The 24110-nt window shown below is 46.5% G+C and overlaps 1 protein-coding gene across 7 annotated transcripts in view; it reads left to right on the top strand.

Moving 5' to 3' along the window:
* CHD9 (chromodomain helicase DNA binding protein 9) overlaps window positions 1-24110 on the top strand; it is a 178055-nt gene that overhangs the window by 40781 nt on the left and 113164 nt on the right. The window contains exon 1 of one of the 7 annotated variants that reach the window (XM_083165337.1): window positions 23187-23446. The exons of 5 other annotated variants lie outside the window; for them this stretch is intronic. In XM_083165337.1, the coding sequence (XP_083021463.1) occupies window positions 23417-23446 (30 nt within the window). In that variant the 5' untranslated portion in view covers window positions 23187-23416. Of the gene's footprint in view, window positions 1-23186; window positions 23447-23539; window positions 23709-24110 lie in introns of those variants that run through there. One more of the 7 variants, XM_083165338.1, reaches the window with a different exon arrangement.

The raw sequence follows: 24110 nt of genomic DNA, 5'->3' as shown, positions 1-24110 counted from the left end.
GGTGATATAGACATGTAAGCCCTGGCAGGGGAAGGGTTAATGAGCCAGTACAGGGTGGTGAGAGGTATGGCTGCAGCATGCCCTGCACAGGTCACACAGGAGGTGATAGCGACATGTAAGCCCTGGCAGGGGAAGGGTTAATGAGCCAGTACAGGATGGTGAGAGGTATGGCTGCAGCATGCCCTGCACAGGTCACACAGGAGGTGATAGCGACATGTAAGCCCTGGCAGGGGAAGGGTTAATGAGCCGGGGTACAGGGTGGTGAGAGGTATGGCTGCAGCATGCCCTGCACAGGTCACACAGGAGGTGATATAGACATGTAAGCCCTGGCAGGGGAAGGGTTAATGAGCCAGTACAGGCAGGGTGGTGAGAGGTATGGCTGCAGCATGCCCTGCACAGGTCACACAGGAGGTGATATAGACGATGCATCCCGATATAGACATGTAAGCCCTGGCAGGGGAAGGGTTAATGAGCCAGTACAGAGTGGTGAGAGGTATGGCTGCAGCATACACTGCACAGGTCACACAGGAGGTGATATAGACATGTAAGCCCTGGCAGGGGAAGGGTTAATGAGCCAGTACAGGGTGGTGAGAGGTATGGCTGCAGCATGCCCTGCACAGGTCACACAGGAGGTGATAGCGACATGTAAGCCCTGGCAGGGGAAGGGTTAATGAGCCAGTACAGGGTGGTGAGAGGTATGGCTGCAGCATGCCCTGCACAGGTCACACAGGAGGTGATATAGACATGTAAGCCCTGGCAGGAGAAGGGTTAATGAGCCAGTACAGGGTGGTGAGAGGTATGGCTGCAGCATGCCCTGCACAGGTCACACAGGAGGTGATATAGACATGTAAGCCCTGGCAGGAGAAGGGTTAATGAGCCAGTACAGGGTGGTGAGAGGTATGGCTGCAGCATGCCCTGCACAGGTCACACAGGAGGTGATATAGACATGTAAGCCCTGGCAGGGAAGGGTTAATGAGCCAGTACAGAGTGGTGAGAGGTATGGCTGCAGCATGCCCTGCACAGGTCACACAGGAGGTGATACCGACATGTAAGCCCTGGCAGGGGAAGGGTTAATGAGCCGGGTTACAGGGTGGTGAGAGGTATGGCTGCAGCATGCCCTGCACAGGTCACACAGGAGGTGATAGCGACATGTAAGCCCTGGCAGGGGAAGGGTTAATGAGCCAGTACAGGGTGGTGAGAGGTATGGCTGCAGCATGCCCTGCACAGGTCACACAGGAGTTGATATAGACATGTAAGCCCTGGCAGGGGAAGGGTTAATGAGCCGGGGTACAGGGTGGTGAGAGGTATGGCTGCAGCATGCCCTGCACAGGTCACACAGGAGGTGATATAGACATGTAAGCCCTGGCAGGGGAAGGGTTAATGAGCCAGTACAGGGTGGTGAGAGGTATGGCTGCAGCATGCCCTGCACAGGTCACACAGGAGTTGATATAGACATGTAAGCCCTGGCAGGGGAAGGGTTAATGAGCCGGGGTACAGGGTGGTGAGAGGTATGGCTGCAGCATGCCCTGCACAGGTCACACAGGAGGTGATATAGACATGTAAGCCCTGGCAGGGGAAGGGTTAATGAGCCAGTACAGGGTGGTGAGAGGTATGGCTGCAGCATGCCCTGCACAGGTCACACAGGAGGTGATAGCGACATGTAAGCCCTGGCAGGGGAAGGGTTAATGAGCCAGTACAGAGTGGTGAGAGGTATGGCTGCAGCATGCCCTGCACAGGTCACACAGGAGGTGATACCGACATGTAAGCCCTGGCAGGGGAAGGGTTAATGAGCCGGGTTACAGGGTGGTGAGAGGTATGGCTGCAGCATGCCCTGCACAGGTCACACAGGAGGTGATATAGACATGTAAGCCCTGGCAGGGGAAGGGTTAATGAGCCAGTACAGGGTGATGAGAGGTATGGCTGCAGCATGCCCTGCACAGGTCACACAGGAGGTGATAGCGACATGTAAGCCCTGGCAGGAGAAGGGTTAATGAGCCTGGGGCTTGTCAATGCTGTGGCCGGCAGGGTAGTGTTCCCTCCCTTACTCCTGGGGCTTGTCCATACTGTGGCCGGCAGGGTAGTGTCTCCCTTACTCCTGGGGCTTGTCCATGCTGTGGCCGGCAGGATAGTGTTCACTGTCTGTCCTCTTCCTAGTCTGTGGCACCTTCACTCAAATACAAGCTTCAAAGATTACAAAACTCAACTTTTAATTTGAAGTGGATCCTCCAACTTTTTCCTTTAGACAGGTCTATAACATTTCTAAGGCCATTGCAAATGTTGCATTCTGTCCCTTCAGCCAGTCCCTTTCTATTGGTGTGATTGCAGAGGGAACACAAATCCTATAGGGAAGTACACCTGGCATATACTAATGGTTATCAGCTTTCTGAGTTGTTGCCGGTCTTCTATTTTAATACAACATCGGCTTATACATAGGTCTCACACAAATCCCAACATTTCCCCCCTGTATGTCATTGCAAACTCCAATATTATCCCATTACACGGGAAGCGGTCATCTATTAGAATGAACTTAGGTCTACAGTCATTAGGTCGACCCGACTAGGTCGACTGGCAGGAAGGTCGACCTGACTTAAGGTCGAATTTGCATAAAGGTCGACATGAGGAAGGTCGACTGGTCATAAGGTCGACATGGGGTTTTTCACTGTTTTTTGAGCCGACATGTGCCGACAGGCGGTATTTCATGCCCTACCATCCACTAGGGCGTGGTGGGAGAATAAAATAGTGTGCCGAGCGCAGCGAGGCACCGTGCCCGAAGCATTGCGAGCGAAGCGAGCGTCCGATTCTCATTGCCAACTGTGTCCATGTCGACTGTGTCGACATTCGGATCAAAAAACAGTGAAAAACCCATGTCGACCTTATGACCAGTCGACCTTCCTCATGTCGACCTTTATGCAAATTCGACCTTAAGTCATGTCGACCTTGGCCCATGTCGACCTTAAGTCAGGTCGACCTTCCTGCCAGTCGACCTAGTGGGGTCGACCTAATGACTGTAGACCTAAGTTCATTCTGACAGATGTACCGATTCCCATTACACACAGTCAGTGTCCCTTATTTAGCCTTAATGCAGAATATAGTCAGTTACCTGTAGATATTGCAGTACATTGTCTTGTGGTGCTGGGAGGGGAACCAGTTACAAAGTTACTGTACAGTACATGATTCCTGTACATACTGTTACACTGATACTAGGGATCTGGAGTACATGTTAGTATAGCCTACAAACTTTTTGGGATGTGGGACGGGGAAGTTTTTTGAACTTGTCGTGTCCTATAGAAGTGCCTATGTATACCAGCTAAACTGCCCCCCTGTGTTACCAGCATCCAAACGTAGCACAACATGAATGGACCTGTCAGGTGCCCATTTGTGACAGTGGTGGGGTGGGGCGGGAGGGGGGGGGGTGGGTGGTGTCGGGGGCGGAATTTGTCTGCTAAATCAAAAGTTGTAAAAACAGCTTTCAATTCCCGAAGTCTTCATGCCCCTTTCAGACCGCACATTACCCAGTATTTTGCCGTTTTTTTACTATTTCAAAACCGTAATATGCACGGTCTGAAGGTCCACAGTGAATTTACCGTTTCCAAAAAACTGTATTTGGAAACGGTAAAAAAGCAGGGTCCTACCCGTTTCAGACCCGTTTTATTGGCAGTCTGAAATGGTATTTAGGACCCAGCCAATAGTGAGCACAAGCTGGTCCCGCTCTGTGCATATCTAATGAGCGGGACCTGCTTGTGCAGTGAATTTTTAATGAGCGGGTCCCCGCCCCCTGCATATCTAATATTAAATATTCACTGTACTAGCGGGCCCCGCTCATTAGATATGCACAGAGCGTGACCTCAGGGCTCAGTATGCAGGGGTTTGCTTTCACGCCGAAAAACCTTCATAGTAAGTGCGGTCTGAAATGGGGATAAACCTGCTTTGACCCGGTATGTAAAACGTTTAAATACCGGGTCAAAGCAGGTTTTGGGGTGTGAAAGCAGCATTAGGGGTTTATGTATTAAAATGGGAGTTCTGTTATACATGGGTTGTTGCTATGGGCAACCATTGCGATTCTATTATCTTCTAGAATGGGCTAAATAAATAAGTAGATTCTGACTGGTTGCTATGCGCAACATCCCATCTTCAATAGAACTCCCATCTTATACCCCTTTTACACCACCACAAAACCCTGGGTCTTCGGCGGGTCAGACCCGGGTTAGCGGCGGTGTAAATGGGACATGCCGTGTCCCTTTACATGGGACTTCTACCCAGGTCCTGACCTGGGTAGAACACGTCTTCGGCGGGTCAGACCCGGGTTAGCGGCGGTGTAAATGGGACATGCCGTGTCCCTTTACATGGGACTTCTACCCAGGTCCTGACCTGGGTAGAACACGGCTAGGACCTGGGTAGAGGGCGGTGTAAATGGGTACACCGGGTCATCCGACCCGGCTCCCATTTACATCGATGGGGGACGTACAACCTACGGACCGCAGTGGATGGACTGGGGGGGGGGGCTGCACACAGAGAGCCTCCGCTGCTGTCTGCGATACTCTGCAGACAGCAGCGGAGGCGGTGAATGGATGCCTGTATGTGGCATCTTCATCTCCCGGACAACGGCTAGGGTGCACGGGGGCTGGGGGCAGCCCAGCAGCTTACCTTGGTGCTTCCAGCGGGGATCATTGCGGTCCCGGCGCTTGGAGATGATGGCATCTCCAAGCACCGCCTCAGTCTACACTGCTGGTGGGCACCGCAGTGTAAATGGTGTAAATCCCGGATCATACCCGGCTTGGATCCTTCTTCCAAATGCCGGGTCGGATCGGGGATTTTTGGTGTAAAAGGGGCATTAGTAAACAAACCCCTTTGTGTTTTCACCAAGGCAATGTTTATTATTTCTATAGCCCAGCGCGTTGCTGTTACACAATCGTTGCCTCTGCATAATTGTGACTAATATTAGTGGTATCTCTCTCGCTCTGGATCGGAGGTAACATTTTGCGTCTCCTTGGGAAAGTTGTTTACCAAATTCAGCGGGGTTAAAAATAGCTCTTGTGGTTTGTTGGTTTTTATCTTGTTCCTACCATATTTTCCGTATTGGCGAACATGTAAGTGTTATATAATACTGGGGAAGTCATGTCATTCATAATGTTATTTATTGTGCAACCGCTTCCCAGCTACAGGCGAGTGTAAATGATTGGTGGGGAGATTTATCACAAGCGGCATCTATTCTGGATCTAGCACGCGCGATATAACCTGTCTAGAACCTGCAACTTTGTTGCTTTGGCCAATTCCTTAATGTGTCCTTTTTAGAAGATGTCATACTATTAGTACATACCTTGGTAAGTTTTCATCTTGGTGTGAGAAGGGGATACGTTCATATTGTCGACCCGACTTAGGTTGACAGGGTTCTAGGTAGACATGGTGTCTAGGTCTACATGGTTTTAGGTCGACAAATGCGTTAGGTCGACACGGGTTTTTACACTGTTTTTTTGAGCCGACAGGTGGTATTATCATGCTCTACCATCCATTAAGGCGTGGTGGGAGAATAAAATAATGTGCTGAGCGCAGCGAGGTACCGTGCCCGAAGCATGGCAAGCGAGACGCTGCGGTTGACTTCCAACTGTGTCCATGTCGATATTCGCGTGAAAAAAAGCCATGTTGACCTCGCGACCTGTCAACCTAAACCAATGTCGACCTAGACACATGTCGACCTAGAACCCTGTTGACCTAGTTGCCTGTTGACCTAATGACTGTCAACCTAAGTCGGGTTAACAATACTTGCACCCTGTGTAGGGAATTGCATGCAATATTTTCTTTTCATATTTAAATTACATTTTGTAGTCTAGTCCAAATCTTATGTAGTTTAAATAGGACCATGTATTATTGTTCACTCTAGCACCCGCCATCTATGAAAACCCATGCAGTTCCTCTTCCCTGCCTGGGGTGTCGCTGTCTGCTGTGGTGTTTCTGGTTTGCATATCAGTGCTGATATACAGACCACACTGTGCTAGAAGCACTACAGCAGACAGAGACACCCCAGGCAGGGAAGAGGAACTGCATGGGTTTTCAAAGATGGCGGGTGCTAGAGTGAACACTAATAATATATGCTATGTGGCACTAAAGAGATGTTAGCATTAAATTGCTTTTTTTTATATATAAATAAATATATATATATATATATATATATATATATATATATATATATATATATATATATATATATATACACACAAAACTGTTCCTCTAATAATCCCAGATCGCTCTGTGTCTATGCCGCCGAGCGATGGCGTGATCACCTGTTAGAAAAGTCTGTGCAAACAGTCAAAATCTAGTCAGATCGCTTAGAAAATGACTGCAAATCGCTGTGGGCCCAGAATGAGCAATAGCGATCTGTCATCCTGCCCCACTACCCGGCCTTTCACATTTTTGATCGCCACCACAGGAGGGCACTTATGCTCAAATTGAGCAACAATTGAATTGTTCTACAAGGTGCCCAACTGAATCCCCCCCTTAATGTCCAAAAAAAGAGATGGATGGATATATATCTATCTGAACATTTCACTCATGCAGTATGATCTTTGTTTAACTTTCCGTAACCATGGCATTAATGCTAAGCCCTCCATCACTTTTGTTTTTCTTTTTTTCTCTTGCTGGTTAGAATTCCCACTAGATTCTGTAATATGACTGTCGGGTTTTACATCCAATCGGCTATCCTCATCATAGAGGTTAGGTGTAGTCTCATGTTGGACTGTCGTGTATAAATCAGTAGGGGCCCGTTGATCTGGGACGAGGTGGTGACTTGGACACTGGGATCTATTAGCACTAGAGGGTGGGGCTTCATAATGCTTGGGATTTTTTTCCATGGGTTGGGGGGGGGGGGCTTATTTAAATAATAACACACGTTCTGTATGGCTTTTAGGAATATTACAATTCGGTGAAGTGGGGGTTGTTGGCTTACTTCTCTGCACCTCAGACGAAGTCCCACCATTGACCACTAGAGGCCACTCAAAGGACCAAATTATTCATTAACAGAAAGTGAAAGCAAAATGATCTGTAACAGACTTGCTGGATATGTACTGAGGGAGACAGAGATTGGGGGGTAGGAGCAGAAAGGGACTAAGCCGTCGTGCTAGTATCGCATATGAAAGTCCACAGAAAAGAAGCTTCAACCGAAATGTTACCCAACTCCCTGGCTCATTTAGTTAAGCTGCAAATATATATTTTATTATTATTTCTCCTTCATACTTCATGGCAGCCATTACATTGGGTTCATCCCTCTCTCCTCTCCAATTAGACAGGTAGTTTTTTCCCCTAGGATCCAGCCCCTTCCTCTATATAATCTGGCACCTCCCCCTAGACCGTAGTCTTTTTCCTGTCTCCTTCTGTCTGTGACAGGTAGTCAGTTAGAGTTAGCTGTTTTTTTTTTTTTATATACCCGGTAGGCTGGTTATGCTACCGGAGACCTGGGCGGGCAGGCTGGCGGTGCCTAAGCCTAAAAGAGTGTCCGGGGGCCGGTGGCAAGGACTTTATGAGAAACCCACAGCGTCCCTCCCTGCATAGCGTATGTAAGTATCACCTATCCGGCGTCTCCGGCGTGGTCCCAGTGTCCGGGTCAGGCTCCGGCTTCCTTCTCTGGGAGGCGCTGAGTCTCCCCGGCAGTCAGGACGGCGTCAGTGGTGCGCGCGTCACTTCCGGCGGATGCACGCGGCGTGCGGGTCACGGCCGCGTGCGTTCCAGCTATGCGGAAGTGCGCGCCAGGTTGGCGCCGGCGGGAGAGGGGGGGACGCTGGCTGCTGCGGCAGCGTGTATTTAAAAGGCGCCTGGTCGGTGTTACAGGCGCAAGGCTATACTGCTGCAGAAGCGTTTTGGTATCAAGCCAGGATTATTGCCATGGAGGATGCCTCTCAGAAGGGTGTTACACCGCCGCCCAGGTAAGTCCTCTTGCAGAGGACACGCTGTTAGAGCATGCCACTTTTTCAGTCAGATAGTTAGTATCTTTCTTTCTTGTTTTGTAGTGTGCCTTCAGTGCCCAGAAAGAAAGTGGCTAAGACCAAGAATACTAAGATCTGTCCAGGATGTGATAGAGCCTTTGTTGGAGAGACAGTACTGTGTTTAGAGTGTCTGACAAAAAAGGATGTTGGGATGAATATATCAGCCCAGTTAGCTGAGATGAGAGACTGGATGAAGAAAAACTTTATTCCCAAAGAGGAGTATGCAGGGAATAAAAGGTCCAGGTCCCAGACTAGCCTTGATAAAGATGACGGTGATGTGTCAGTGCATGAGGATGCGGACAAGGAGGAGTCTGGGGGCTCATCTGCTGAGTCAGGCGAAGTATTGGAGGACGAGCGTCTATTTAATGTGGAGTTGGTAGAAGCAGTGCTTAAAAATCTCTATAGGACACTTAACTATAAACAGCCTGCAAAATCTGAGTTTGACGCATTGTTTGAGGATCGTTCTAAAAAAGGGAGATCTTTTCCAGTACATAAGGTTGTGAAGGATATCCTAGCTAAAGAATGGCAGGGTGTCGACAAGAGAGTGGGGTCGACTAAGAGAATTCAAAAAATGTTTCCCATTGAGGATGAAGAATTCATTAAGTGGTGTAATATACCTAAAGTCGACGCAGCAGTGTCAGAAGTGACGACTCGTACTACCATTCCTCTTGAGGATGGGGCGTCACTAAAAGACGCAATGGATAAAAAAATGGAGAGTGCTCTGAAGAGACTACATATCTCTGCCTCAGTCTCGTTAAAATCAGGGGTGGCTATGGCCTCCCTTTCTCGGGCACTCAGGATTTGGTGTTCTGCATTGCAGGAAGACATACAGGAAAAGGTTTCCCGTGATCAAATCTGCAAGAGTCTTACCCAGGTTCAGCTGGCAGTGGACTATATGTGTGAGGCCTCCTTGGATGGTCTTGATTTTGCAGCAAAATCCCTGACATCGGGGTTGGTGGCCCGTAGGGCCTTATGGCTTAAGTCATGGGCAGCAGATTCCCATTCGAAGAACAAGCTGGCTACATTGCCCTATGAGGGTGCTTTTCTTTTCGGCAGTCGTTTGGATCAGATGATTCAAAGAATGTCAGGTGGTAAATCAGTCCGATTGCCACAGGACAGAAGGGGGAGATTTTTCTCATATTCTTCCAGACAAGCGTATAGACAGGCCAAGTCCTACAGGCCAGGCAGGTCTGTCCGAGACAGATACGCGCAGGGGACATCCAGAGCCTTTTTTCGGCAATACGTCAAGAAGAGAGGTGAAAGTTCGGGAACCACACAGAAACAGTGACGGTGGTCCCATGGTGGAGCAGGCCCAGGTAGCGGGAAGGCTGTTGGGCTTTGCTCGCGTCTGGGAACAAACCGTCCGAGACAGATGGGTTCTGGAGGTAGTCAGGATTGGCTATCACCTAGAGTTCATGTCGAGGCCAAGAATGGCGAAATTTTGTGTTTCAGAGATCCCAGTTTCGGAGATAGAAAGGGAAGCTCTAAATTTAAGTTTAAAGGGACTCATCGCATCAGGAGCAGTGGTGAGAGTCCCGGAAGAAGAGAAAGGAGCCGGTTTTTATTCTCGTCTCTTCATAGTCAGCAAAAGTTCTGGAGGTTACAGAACTATATTAGATTTAAGAAAATTAAACTTGCGCATAAAGAAAAGAAAGTTCCACATGGAGACTACAAAGTCGATCCTGATGGGGCTGGAAAGAAACAATTTTATGGTCTCCATCGACCTAAAAGACTTCCATATTCCCATTTCCCCAGACGACAGAAAATATCTGAGATTCTGCATAGGTCACGATCATTTCCAGTTCACCTGTCTGCCCTTCGGCCTCACCTCGTCACCAAGGGTCTTCACCAAAGTTCTGGTGGTGTTGATAGAAGAACTGAGGAAAAGGAAAGTCATGATATGGGCATATCTAGACGATCTATTGATCGTGGCACCTTCAGAGGAAGAGGTGGTCACAGCAAGAGACTACACCATTCAGTTTCTTCAAGAACACGGGTGGCTGTTAAACTGGGAGAAGAGCTGTCTAGAGCCAACACAGAGTCTCCAGTTTCTAGGAGTGCTGGTGGATACCGTGAGGTTTCAAGTATCTTTGTCCACGAAGAGATGCGAGAAAATCCAGCAGCTAATCTCAAAAATCTACGAGGAGGATCGCGTACCCCTCAGGTCAGCAATGAGTCTCTTGGGGATGATGGCGTCCACGGTGGACATAATCCCATGGGCCAGATGGAGGATGAGGCCTCTCCAGTGGTCCCTTCTAGGTTACTCGAGAAGACTGGTGCCGCTGGAAAGGAAGATAAAGATCTCAGAGGCAGCCAAAGAATCCTTAAGATGGTGGGAGGCCGATCAGCTAGTATCAAGGAAGTCCTCACTGGCAAGTCCCCGTTACAGGGTGATCACCACAGACGCCAGCGCCACGGGTTGGGGGGCTCATGGTCTGGACAAGACATGTCAAGGTCTGTGGTCCCGGCACGAGTCAAAGTTCTCCTCCAATCACAGAGAACTAAGGGCCGTGTGGAAGGCAATAGAATTCTTCAGCGAAGATATCCGAGGGGCGCACCTGCGCATTTTTTCGGACAACGCCACTACCGTCTCTTATGTCAACAGACAAGGAGGTACACGGAGTCACGGGCTCTTAGAAGAGGTGCGAAACATCATGTGCTGGTCCGAGGAAAACCTGTTGTCCATTTCAGCGCTCCATGTTCTGGGGGAAGACAATCAGCTCGCAGACTATCTGAGCCGCACAAGCGTGGTTCCTGGCGAATGGGAACTGAAGGACTCAGTATTTCAGGAAATAGTAGAGCAATTCGGTCAACCGGAGGTGGACCTTATGGCTTCAGCAGTCAACAAGAAGTTGCCACAGTTCTACTCACGGTACCCGGCTTGGGGGTCGAGCGGAGTGGACGCCCTGTCGCAGAGTTGGGAGTTTCACCTGGGGTATGTGTTCCCTCCAATTCCCCTCATTCACAGGACATTGTGGAAGGTCAGAACGGAGGGGGTCCAAGTCATAGCTATCCTTCCCTACTGGCCCAGGAGGGCTTGGTTCCCCATGTTAGAGAGCATGGCGATTGCGGGTCCAGTGTTTCTTCCAGTGACTCAGGATCTGCTCAAGCAGGGCCCAGTCAATTGCCTAGAGCCTCACAAATTGAATTTAGCGGCCTGGAAATTGAAAGGCGGCAATTAAGAGACAAGAATTTATCCCCAGAAGTCATTGAAGTACTTCTCCAAGCGAGAAAGAAAGTATAGTCAGAGATCTATTACAGAATATGGCGGGTGTTCGCAAAATGGTCCAAGGGCAAGTTCATCTTTCCTAAAGCAAACATTCCTCAAGTGTTACAGTTTCTTTGTGACGGGCTTAATAAAGGGCTGTCGGCTTCAACACTCAAGGTCCAGATTTCGGCACTGAGTGCGCTGCTAGACAGGAAACTAGCGGAGCATAGCTTAATTAAAAGATTTTGCCAGGCTCTCAAGAAAATCCGGCCTAGAGTTAGGTCAATAATCCCCCAGTGGGATCTTAATTTGGTTTTGAATGGACTAATGGAGGCTCCGTTTGAGCCACTGGACAGAGCGAAGCTAAAGTTTCTAACATGGAAGATGTTATTTTTAGTTGCAATAACTTCAGCAAAAAGAGTGGGAGAGATTCATGCTCTGTGCATTAAAGAACAGTATTTGAAGATTTTCCCGGATCGGGTAGTGCTGAGGACTAGGCCGTCTTTTCTACCCAAAGTAGTTTCCTCAGTTAATTTAAGTCAAGAAATAGTTTTGCCTTGTTTTTTCCAAAATCCTCTGACGAAGAAAGAGGAAAAATTGCATACCTTAGATGTCTTGAGAGCTATCAAGATATATCTACACAGGACTACGGGGTTCAGGAAGTCAGAAGCATTATTCGTGATTCCCCAGGGGGCAAAGAAAGGTTTGGCTCCGTCAAAACAGTCAATGTCAAGGTGGCTAAAGGAAGTAATTGCATTTACTTACAAGAAGGTGGGGCGTGAAGTTCCCGAGGGTATTAAGGCTCACTCGACAAGGGCAATGGCGGTTTCCTGGGCGAGAGAGGCCAAAGTTTCGACTAAGGAAATTTGTCAAGCAGCCACCTGGTCTTCCTTGCATACCTTCTCTAAGCATTATGCATTGGATGTTGCGGGCTCAAGCTTTGGAAGTGAAGTCCTTAAGCAAGTCTTGGCTTGAGGTATAGTATAACCCACCCTACTGCTTTGGTACATCCCAATGTAATGGCTGCCATGAAGTATGAAGGAGAAAGCAAGGATTATACTCACGATAATACCTTTTCTTCGGAATACTTCATGGCAGCCCAAAAATTTGTTGGCCCTCCCTATTTGTGTTTTTTCCCTAGGATCAGGACGGAGACAGTCAAAGACTACGGTCTAGGGGGAGGTGCCAGATTATATAGAGGAAGGGGCTGGATCCTAGGGGAAAAAACTACCTGTCTAATTGGAGAGGAGAGAGGGATGAACCCAATGTAATGGCTGCCATGAAGTATTCCGAAGAAAAGGTATTATCGTGAGTATAATCCTTGCTTTTATTATTATTATTTAGATTGTTGATTTAATGTGGAATGGCCATGTACTGTTGGGATACGGTCGGTTGGTCGACAGTCATTAAGCCGACACGGTTGGGTCGACATACTGAAAGGTAGACAGGTGTCTAGGTCGACATGGGACAAGTTCGACTGTGTCTAGGTTGACACAGGTGTTAGGTCGACATGGATTAGGTCGACAGTCAAAAGGTCGACACAGACTTTTTCGCTGTTTTTTTGAGCCGACATGTGCTGACAGGCAGGCATATTTCGAACAAAGAAGATACATAATTATGCAATTGAATGTATTTTATTGCACTTTACCTCACCCAGCTTTTCTAGTGAGTGTTTCACAACCTGGCTCCTTGTGCTGTAGGATGAAGTGAGAATGAATCGCATGTAATATGTGTAAGCTGCTCGTTAGTGAAGTCTCGCTAGCTGTAAATCTTCAGGCTCCACTTGACCCTTTACCTGGTACATTCAGCATAACCCCATGTCTGTTCATAGTAGTCATTACCTCTTCCCTGGAAGGAGTAGATGTAAGGGAGGCGCTGATTGAGTTGTTGACTCTGACAGGCTAGACCAGAGCAGCTACAAATGTCGCACTTGGCAGTGATAAAGGAGCTGTGCACTACAAATCCTGTCTGAGCCATTGTCAGGCTGATAGCCCAACTCTCCCTGACAAGGTGCGTCTGCGTTACTGCATGTGAGCGTAGAATGGATTATGTGCATCAGTGCCCAGGTGCCCTCTCACCTGTACCAAACACTGATTATTAGTCAGCAGTTGGTAGAAACACATTGATATCAGACAGATTATTACAGAGCAATGAAAGAAGTCTTTGTAGTGATAGAATAGATGTTACAACATTACATATTCTTAAGAAGTACATTAACCAAACTGATCATTTAGGATGATTGAGAGTTGTAGGTAAAATATGTCCATATTAAAGGCACTGCTTCAAACCTAATAAGAGCAGGGCCCTCCTACCCCTAGAAGGGTCTGCTACTCCCTAGAAGGGTCTGCTACTCCCTAGTTTGATTTATCAGTCTGGAATTATAAAGTGCACTGGAATATGCTGCACTTTCCCACTGCCAAACCTGCTCTGACCCGTTTTTTTCAAATGTTTCTTTAACCGGCTCAGAGCAAGTTTACCCCATTCACACTGCATGTTGTAAACGGTATATTACTGGTTAATTACGTTTTTGTACCTTTCACATTGCACCCGTTGTGAAAGGTACACGGTAATTAACCAGTAATATACCATGCAGTAGGCAGCACCCCTCCCTCCCATGGTACCTGGCAGCGAGGTAGGTATCACCTAGTAACACTCCCTCCCTCTCTTGGTACCTGGCAGAAAGGTAGGCAGTGGCTGTGCACGGGTAACTAGGAGGCAGCGGATCCTTATTACATATGCGCATATGAATGAACCGCTCATTACATATGCACATATGTAATGAGCGGCCCGTTAGTTCCCATTTGCAGCAGGGACCCCGCCAATAAAATCCCACTCTCCTAATGGACCCTGCTGCCTGAGCACAGACTGCGCTGCCCGGATCCCCAGTATTGCTGCCAGGTACCAGGGGAGGGGGGGGGGAGACCAGTGTGGGATACCGTTTAAGACCCTTTCCCACTGCCAAAAAAAACGGGTCTTAAACGGGTAAAACTCTGCTTTTTACCTGTTTAACAAATACCGGTATTTGTTAAACAGGTACAGCAACCTGGAGCATTCCCACTGCAGCTCTACCCATTTAAAAGGGCTAAAATGCCACCACAGGTAAATTTTTCAATGTATATTTTTGCAGCAAAAGAATTTGTATAAAGTATTTTATTTATAAAAAAAATTTCTATAGCGCAGCAAATTCTTTTGCACTTTACAATTGAGAACCATTATACAACAAACTGGCTATTTAAAGACTTAAAAAGGTAGGAGGGCCCTGCTCGCAAGCTTACACTCTAAGGCTGTGTACACACGGGGGCGATTTAGTCTAATATCGAGGGCAATATGGTCGCTGAGGGACCATATTGCCCACAATGGGAGTGTGCACACTCCCGTTTTCTCCCCCGTAGTGATCGCTGGTCGCAGGAACATTCTCCTGCCGGGCTCCCCCGGCAGTTTCTTTTTCATCAGCGACCATCTCTGGTCGCTGATGCAAACAGGACACTGAGCGATGTATCGCTCATCGCGAGGGATATATCGCTCTGCGTTATATTCCCCGTGTGTACGGGGCTTAAAGTAGAAGATTCAGTTTAGCATATCTTAAGAAAATACACTAATGGGGCCCATACACTTACTGTGTATTGGAGCAATCCTCTTATCCCCTGGCAGATGCGTTGGGGATATTACACAGGCTTAAAAATCCCAATTCCCAGATCCCAGCAGATATTGTGTAAACTGGACTGTTTTTTTAATGTGCCTAATTTATTTATTATTTATTTATTTGCAGTTTCTTTGTATAGCGCAGCAGATTCCGTTACAGTGTCTTATATAGCGCAGCAGATTCCGTTACAGTGGCTTATATGGCGCAGCAGATTCAGTTAGTGTCTTATATAGCGCAGCAGATTCCGTTACAGCGTCTTATATAGCAGCAGATTCCGTTACAGTGTCTTATATAGCGCAGCAGATCTGTTACAGTGTCTTATATAGCGCAGCAGATTCCGTTGGTGTCTTATATAGCGCAGCAGATTCCGTTACAGTGTCTTATATAGCGCAGCAGATTCCGTTACAGTGTCTTACATAGCGCAGCAGATTCCGTTGGTGTCTTATATAGCGCAGCAGATTCCGTTATAGTGTCTTATATAGCGCAGCAGATTCAGTTACAGTGTCTTATATAGTGCAGCAGATTCCGTTACAGCGTCTTATATAGCAGCAGATTCCGTTACAGTGTCTTATATAGCGCAGCAGATTCCGTTACATTGTCGTATATAGCGCAGCAGATTCCGTTGGTGTCTTATATAGCGCAGCAGATTCCGTTACAGCGTCTTATATAGCGCAGCAGATTCCGTTAGTGTCTTATATAGCACAGAAGATTCCGTTAGTGTCTTATATAGTGCAGCAGATTCCGTTACAGTGTCTTTTATAGCGCAGCAGATTCCGTGACAGTGTCTTATATAGCGCAGCAGATTCCATTACAGCGTCTTATATAGCGCAGCAGATTCCATTAGTGTCTTATATAGCACAGCAGATTCCGTTAGTGTCTTATATAGAGCAGCAGATTCCGTTACAGTGTCTTATATAGCGCAGCAGATTCCGTTACAGTGTCTTATATAGCGCAGCAGATTCCGTGACAGTGTCTTATATAGCGCAGCAGATTCCATTACAGTGTCTTATATAGCGCAGCAGATTCCGTTACAGTGTCTTATATAGCGCAGCAGATTCCGTTACAGTGTCTTATATAGCGCAGCAGATTCCGTTACAGTGTCTTATATAGCGCAGCAGATTCCGTTACAGTGTCTTTTATAGCGCAGCAGATTCCGTGACAGTGTCTTATATAGCGCAGCAGATTCCATTACAGCGTCTTATATAGCGCAGCAGATTCCATTAGTGTCTTATATAGCACAGCAGATTCCGTTAGTGTCTTATATAGCGCAGCAGATTCCGTTACAGTGTCTTATATAGCGCAGCAGATTCCGTTACAGTGTCTTATATAGCGCAGCAGATTCCGTGACAGTGTCTTATATAGCGCAGCAGATTCCATTACAGTGTCTTATATAGCGCAGCAGATTCCGTTACAGTGTCTTATATAGCGCAGCAGATTCCGTTACAGTGTCTTATATAGCGCAGCAGATTCCGTTACAGTGTCTTATATAGCGCAGCAGATTCCGTTAGTGTCTTATATAGTGCAGCAGATTCCGTTAGCGTCTTATATAGCGCAGCAGTTTCCTTTAGTGTCTTATATAGCGCAGCAGATTCCGTTACAGTGTCTTATATAGCGCAGCAGATTACGTTACAAAAAAAGAAAATGTAAGTACAATATGCCATGCAAAAGATAAATGATTGGTATACTGCTCATTTACAGCTGCTGGGGATAAACTAGGGGCAGGTTGGATTTAATAGCAGCCGCTCCTCTCTGCAGCCTCCAGATACATGGTGCCTCTGGGGCTTGAACTTAAGTATTGTGCACATGGTGCAATTGATTTTATTTGATCGGGATCAAATCGCATGGTGCCATGTACACATTAGATGTAGACTATATAGATCTGATCTGTACTATATAGACATGCCTGCACAGTCTATTTTTCTATTCGATTTTGATGCAGCTGAAAACCTTTTGATTTAGCTTGTATAAGCAAAAACGAACATAAAAATAGACCAAATGGCACAGTGTGTACACCACATGAGGGCGCAGATCTGAGTGTCAATGGCAAACATTGGAACTTAAAACCCACCGGATTGTCTGAAGTCTGTAGTGTATAGAAAAAGATCTCCCTCATCATCACAACTGTATATACAGTAAATGAAGTATCATTTATATATGTAGCACTTTTCCCTCCAATAAAGTATTTTGCTGCCTTTTGTCCACCGCTGTAGACCCCTACTGTGCATGTGCAGTACGCGTCTGGCGCGTGTGTAAAGTACAAAGAATCCTTTGTACGGCGCTGCGAAACACTTGTGGCGCCTTATAAATAAAATTATAATAATAATAATTCCTACTTGGCTGTATGCACTGCAGTTACCTGAATAAGGCCATACAGAACGTGCCTTTGCCATGAAGCTAAAAAATTAGCTCAGGAGAATCCTTTTCCCACTGATCATCCTTGAGATGTTCCTACAGCTTAATTTAAGTCCACTTGGGATAAATTCAGTTGATTGGACATCATTTGGAAAGGCGTACACCTGTCTATATAAGGTCCCACCCCTGACAGTGCATGTTAGAGCACTAACCAAGCATGAAGTCAAAGGAATTGTCTGTAGACCTCCAAGAAATCTGGGGAAGGGTACAGAAAAATATCTGCTGCTTTGAAGATGTCCCAATGAGCACAGTGACCTCCATCATCCGTAACTGGAAGAAGTTCAGAACCACCAGGACTATTCCCAGACCTGGCTGTCTGTCTAAACTGGGTTATCAATGGAGAAGGGTCCTAGTCAGGGAGGTGACCAAGAACCCGATGGTCACGCTGTCATAGCTACAGCATTCCTCTGTGGAGAGAGGAACCTTCCAGAAGGACAACCATCTCTGCAGCAATCCACCAATCAGGCCTTTATGGTAGAGTAGCCAGATGGAAGCCTCTCCACATGACATTTGCCAAAATGCACCTGAAGGACTCTCGGACCATGAGCAGCAATATTCTCTGGTCTGATGAGACAAAAATGTACCTCTTGGCGTGAATGCCAGGCGTCAAGCCAGGCACCGCTCATCACCAGACCAATACCATCCCTACAGTGAAGCGTGTTGGTGGCAGACTCGTGCTGTGGGGGAATGTTTTTAAGCAGTAAGAACTAGGAGACCACTCGGGATAGAGGGAAAAGATGAATGCAGCAATGTATAGAGACATCCTGGATGATAATCTGCTCCAGATCGCTCCTGCTCCCAGACTGAGGTGACTGTTCATCTTTCAGCGAGACAATGACCCTAAGCACACAGCCAATATATCAAAGGAGTGGCTTCAGGACAACTGTGAATGTCCTTGAGTGGCCCAGCTAGAACCCAGTCTTGAATCTGATTGAGCATCTCTGGAGAGATCTTAAATAGTCTGTGCACAGATACTTCCCATCCAACCTGATGAAACTTGAGAGGTACAAAGGATTGAGCAAAGTAAAAGGCTGTGAATACTTATGTACATGTGATGTCTGTTTTTTTTAGTTTTAATACATTTGAAAAAATCTCCCAATAACTTTTTTCAGTTTGTCATTATGGGGTATTGTGTGTAGAATTTTGAGCGGAAAAAAATATTTGATTCTGTTTTCGAATAAGGCTGTAACAAAAATGTGGAAAAAGTGAACTGCTGCAAATACTTTCTGGATGCACTGTATGATAACTATATGGGTACTTGAGTAGTTTCACGGTGCCATCAAGGCGCCGTGCGTATGTGTCCAGCTGCTGGGCTGAAAACTCCATGCCAACGTGTATAGTTCGTACCCCCACTATCCCCCACCACGTTGGCATTGAGTGTATTTTAGATAGCGTAGCGAGCCACCGAGCCCCGCAAGGGGACACAGACGCATGACGCCATGCTGGTGCCGTGAAAGTACACAAGTACCACAATATGTAAGCCAATAATCTGCAAGTAAACCTGAAATAAGCTAAAAAGAACTAAAAAGGATAAGGGGTTAAACAAGGTATTATTTAAACATAAATAATTAGGTCACTAATACTACATTTTATAATTAACACTTTTTTCAAAGTAATTACTTTTGTCTTTAAACTTTATAATATTGTTGATCGAAAAATGGAATGAACAGAAAATTGGGAGCATTTTTGTGACTGGGTTACAAAGTTGCAGCCAGTAGAAGGCATTTAGTTAAAGTTGCAGAACATCTATTAGACATTAAAGAGTATATTCAATGCCTTGTTGGAAAGACAGCAGTTTGAAACTTGAATAAGTTGGAAAGGGTTCCGACCTATTCAATAGAGCCGCAAATCCTTTTGCTTTTGACAGAAACACGGGCAAATCTGACAGTTTTGACCCAGTTTCCAGCAATCTCAATCCAACTTGAAAAAAATTCAGATTGAGGCAGAGCACAGCGCTGGGTCAGCAGCAGCTCACCTGGTGCTGTCCTCCAGCCGCGCTCAGCTGTTGCGCCACCGGGAAAGGTGAGAGCAGCTCACCCGGCACCGTCCCAGCTCCAGCCGCCTCATACCTTCGATCACACGGGCCTGGCTGGGTAACCAGCAATTAGCGGCCAGATCCAACATTCAGATTTGCCCGCTGTGTTGAATAGGTAGTGTCTGATCCGACACTAATTGAATATATCCCTTAGTTGTATTTGTGTGAAAGCCATAAACCTCTTAACGCAGCAGCCAGTCATAGTTTTTTAATTTATTTATTTAATAGCAAGTTAAGGCTTCTGGGATAATTGGTCGACATACTCTAGGTGGACACAAGCAAAAGGTTGACCCTAGTTTTTCATGGTTTTGGTTGTCCATGTCGATATGGACACCGTATACGTGTACCGCATCCCCTCGCATTGCTCACTGCAGCATCCGTGCCTTGGCACACTATTCTATCCCCCTCCATGTCCACTGGGATGGTAAAGTATAAACAAGTCCGTTTAAAAAAATCACGAAAATCTTGTGTCGACCTAGTGATTGTAGACATTGGCAGCCTGTTGGCCGAATACCCAAGTTGAGTACCATTTATGTGTGCATTGGATTGCTTTGCTTAGCTGTCCTCTTTTTATATATAATTATGTCCCCTTCAATGTATTTTTTTCTTTTTTTGTCTTTTTATCAGATCCAGCAAACCATTGTAATAATTCAGTTGTTGCTCCTATTAGGCACTGGATAGTTACGGGGTCACATTCTTTCAGCCATCTGGTGTATTTTGTTTGCCCTTTTACTGTCCAAACTGTTTGGACACCTAAAGCAGGACTTTAGATCGGTATAAGCTCTGTCAGGCCGCGACATGTACAATAATTATTGGGCACCCAGTGACAGGTTTGATAAAGCCGTATTCTAGACAGCGAAACGCGTCAACTAGTGGACCTACTACATTCCATCCTTTGTTGCTACGAACAGGGCTGCCATCAGAAATTCTTTCTACTTTGGTTAGAGCCTGTTTGTGCTTTTCTCTGAAGGGAGTAGTACACACCCTGGTAGGAAAAGTTCAGTTTCTTGGCAATTTCTGGCATGGAATAGCCTTCATTTCGAAGAACAAGAATAGACTGTCGAGTTTCACATGAAAGTTCTTTTGTTCTGGCCATTTTTCAAATATAATGAAACCCACAAACATGATGCTCCAGATATTCAACTAGCTCAAAAGAAGGCCAGTTTTATAACTTTTCTAACGAGCAAACATGTTTTCAGCTGTACTTACATAATTGCACAATTGTATTTGTATTATATCACGTGTGGATTTATAATGTATGTAATTGTATGTATGTGCATGTCTCACTAAGTAAAAAGAATTCTAACACGTTAAGCAAGTCCCTACTCACCAATACTGCACACATAGAGGAGCAGAGCGCAGCACTACCCATCGATACAAAACGTGAAACAGTCCGGGCCGGTCTCCAGACAAGTGTAGCAGCTAGCAGTGGGCAGGTCCCACCATATGCCTGTACAGGAAGTTTTAGCTGGATGACTACTGACTTCCCTTTTTTGCCAATGCTTATTCCAGCTAGGAAACTTCAGACCAGCCTACTACCTGCACAACACACTCATTGTGCGTCTTTCTCCCTTTTTAGATTGTAAGTGCCCCCAAGTATGTGCTTCTGTACTCCAATATTTATTCACGTTTTACCTTTAATCACATTTTAATTTAATTGTATTTTCAGATGCTGCCCATTTGAAGGTGCCCGATAGCAGTCATCCAATTGTTCTGCCATTTGGGTGCAATCACCGCCAGCATTTCTGTTCACAGCCTCCTGAGCTGGGGAGGAGAAATGTGCCCAATTTGGGCCCCTAAATGCAGCGTTTCTCAATACGGACACTATTTGCCTGATTTTATTTGCTTTACCCGAGATATGGGTGGTCACTAGGGGGGTGTAAACACAACATTTAGGGCCTTATTCTAGTTCACTGTTTCTGACAAAATCTTTCTTAGATGGACAAAACCATGTGCACTGCAGGTGGGGCAGATGTAACTTGTGCAGAGAGAGTTAGATTTGGGTGGGGTTTTACTTCAAAGTGAGATCTATATTGCAGTGTAAAACAGTAACTCACCCAAATCTAATTATCTGCACATTTTACATCTGCCCCACCTGCAGTGCACATGATTTTGTCCATCTATGAAGGATTTTGTCAGAAAGAGTGAACTAGAATAAGGCCCTTAGTGTTTGCATAATCCCTCAAAGTTGCGCCCAAATCGCATCTCAATGTACAAATGAATGCCCTTGGTTTTAGCAAGCATATTTGGTGTGAAGCCTGCATGGATTGGAGAGATGCTTGTGGTGTTAGTGAAGTAAAGAGTTGACTCAAAGAAAACAATTGACACAAGGATTCCCTTGCTCCCCCCCATAAAAAGAACCAGCATCGGGCACTGAGACATTCTTGGTTCAAATGGTGTGGGGGATCCCTTATTTCATTGAACTAGTACAAGCCTCTTGAGCTGGTTCTGGAAATACGCAGGGGGTCCCCCTTGCTTCCAGCAGCCAGCACCGGGGTCTTACTTAGAAAGTATGTGGTCGGGGCCTAGAGTTAATGCCACTGCCAGGGGACATGCATGTTGTGGTCACCCTGGGCCAAAGTATTAACCCAACCCTGCTAGTCATCCTATGTTGGCGATACCTAGGGAAGTGGGGAACTCCCAACGCTGTTAATAAAGCCTGGGGCTGTCCCCGGCACCCCTGTGCGGTAGGTACAAAGTTAAGCATTCAGTTAAAGGTAGACTAGCAGGGGGAATGAATGCTTGCGCTGGTATGACCCCAACAAGTGTGTCCCCTAGCGGTGGCACTAACCTGCTGACAAGAACCTGGTACTGATTGTCGGAAATGCAAGAACCGCTATGCATGCCGCCCCTCCTTCATTTCCAGAACCAGTAGCGGCGCCTACTGCACCAGTGATCTTACAGTAGACCATATGCCTAGTTATCCCCAGGTCTCCTGAACAAGGACCCTCCCACAGTGCCCAGTGCCGGTACATTCCCATACACACAAAGGTTCCTTTTTGTGAGTCCAAAGGATAGTGGACTGAACCCAGGGTACTTGGAGGACACTTGGAGAACATGCAAACTCCACCCAGGAGGTCTTCTCTGCGTGCGCCCTTGGAGACTTGCATAGTCTCTGAGGGACGTCCAGGAGGTGGGCACTGGGCGTCCGCATTCCAACACCTATCGTTTCCTGGGCATACCCACATAAATGCTTGGTGCACCCAGGAAACTGCTGGACGTCCTCATGCCAGTGGGGGTGGCTACCGGCCTTCCATGAACGGGCAGCTGACTTCACGGGTTGTCAGCTGCCTGTCCTGTTCATGGAGCAAGGCGCCGCTAATCGAAGTCACCAGAGAGCACTTTAGAAATCATTTGACGGTCGGTCGGCCGGCGAATGGAAGTATATGCAAATCATCCATTCGCTGCAGGGAAAATATGCTAATAATGGGGGCGGGCACTACAAGGCTCTCAAAGCTGCTAAATGATTCTGCTTTGGGAGCCAACCAGAATGAGGGCCAATATGTATTTGTCTCTGTTGTCTGAATGCTAAAACCTTTTGATTCTTCCTTTTATTTTGCTTGTGCCTGAGTGTTCTAACCAATCGTCATCTTTAAAAAGGATTCTGGCAGTGAAGCAGTTAAACAGCTGAGCCCAGCATAATATAATGAGGCTGCTCAGCGCCCTCTGCTGGCTGCTCACATTCGGCTTGGCTCTCTGTATATGTGTAATATTAATAAATATATCATTTTTTTTCTGTTTATATCGGCATCTCTAATATTCCTGCTGATGCGTCTTGATGCTACTGTGCATTCATTATTTTTTTCCCCCTCGCCCTTTCTTTCTCTCTGCGTTTTGTAGCTGGTTGTATCAGTTCCTACCTTCTGCCTGCTCATAGACAGAGTGGAATCCCCTCTCTCCCTCCTTTCTTCTAGCCCCCTCCCGCCCTCCCCTCTTTTCATCAGAAGCAAGAAAAAAAAATAATAACATTCAGAATACACAATGTATAGTTCCCATGTAAGGTTGCTGCTTTTGAGTGAGAGAAATCTGATCCTTCCTAGTTTTTGAAGGCTGTTTTGTTCTGGTGGGGGTGTTTAGTTTTTGAAGTGGGGGGGTCGCAGAGAAGGAAAAAAAATAATAATAAAAAAAATCCTTGGAGGTTAAGAATGTCTTCAGCGAAGAGGCCAAGAGGAAGGGTAAGTGAGAGGCTGAATGAGAATGAAAGAGGAGGGGGGTGTCTGACAGGGCTGTATTAACCTCCCTTGTAACTGGCCTTGCTCCATCGCCATCTTAAGCCAGTTGTGACTCAGGCTGCAGGCCCTTTAACCGCAGCATCCAACAGAGAGCAGGACACTCTCCTTTTCATCCTTGCCGCAAGACCCAGTGGCGCCTGCTGCCTCAGGGACTCAGGATGCATGCGAATACCTCTTCCGACTGCCCCCGGGAGCGTAGAGCTAGGTGAGAGAGTGCAAAGAGGGATATCTGCATGGTGACTGTCCTGATTTCCTGAAGAGGATGGAGTGTTTATATGTAATGCCAATCTGGAACCCATTCGTGTTTTGGCTTGGAAACAGACTGCATGCCTTTGTGTGCCCTGAATTTCTTTATTTTTTTTTTTAGACCGTTACATTGTACATTTTTTTTTTTTTTTTAAGACTGGATTAAACCGGGAGCAAGTTTCCGATGGAACCTACATTGCGGATATGGCTGTGTGTGGCCATTAATCACTGTTTTGTACATTAAGCTGTGTAGATTATGTCTCCACCATTAGGAATAAATAGATGCAATGGATTGCAGAGTCCTGCTGCAACAGAAAATAACATTTAGCTGCAATAAGCAGGAATCTGGTTGGCAGGGCTC

Source organism: Crinia signifera, chromosome 11 (assembly GCF_055691185.1).
Source record: "Crinia signifera chromosome 11, ASM5569118v1, whole genome shotgun sequence".
In the NCBI taxonomy this organism is placed as follows: Eukaryota; Metazoa; Chordata; class Amphibia; order Anura; family Myobatrachidae; genus Crinia; species Crinia signifera.
Note: the sequence above shows the minus strand (reverse complement) of the source record. Positions and strands in the feature narration are given on the sequence as shown.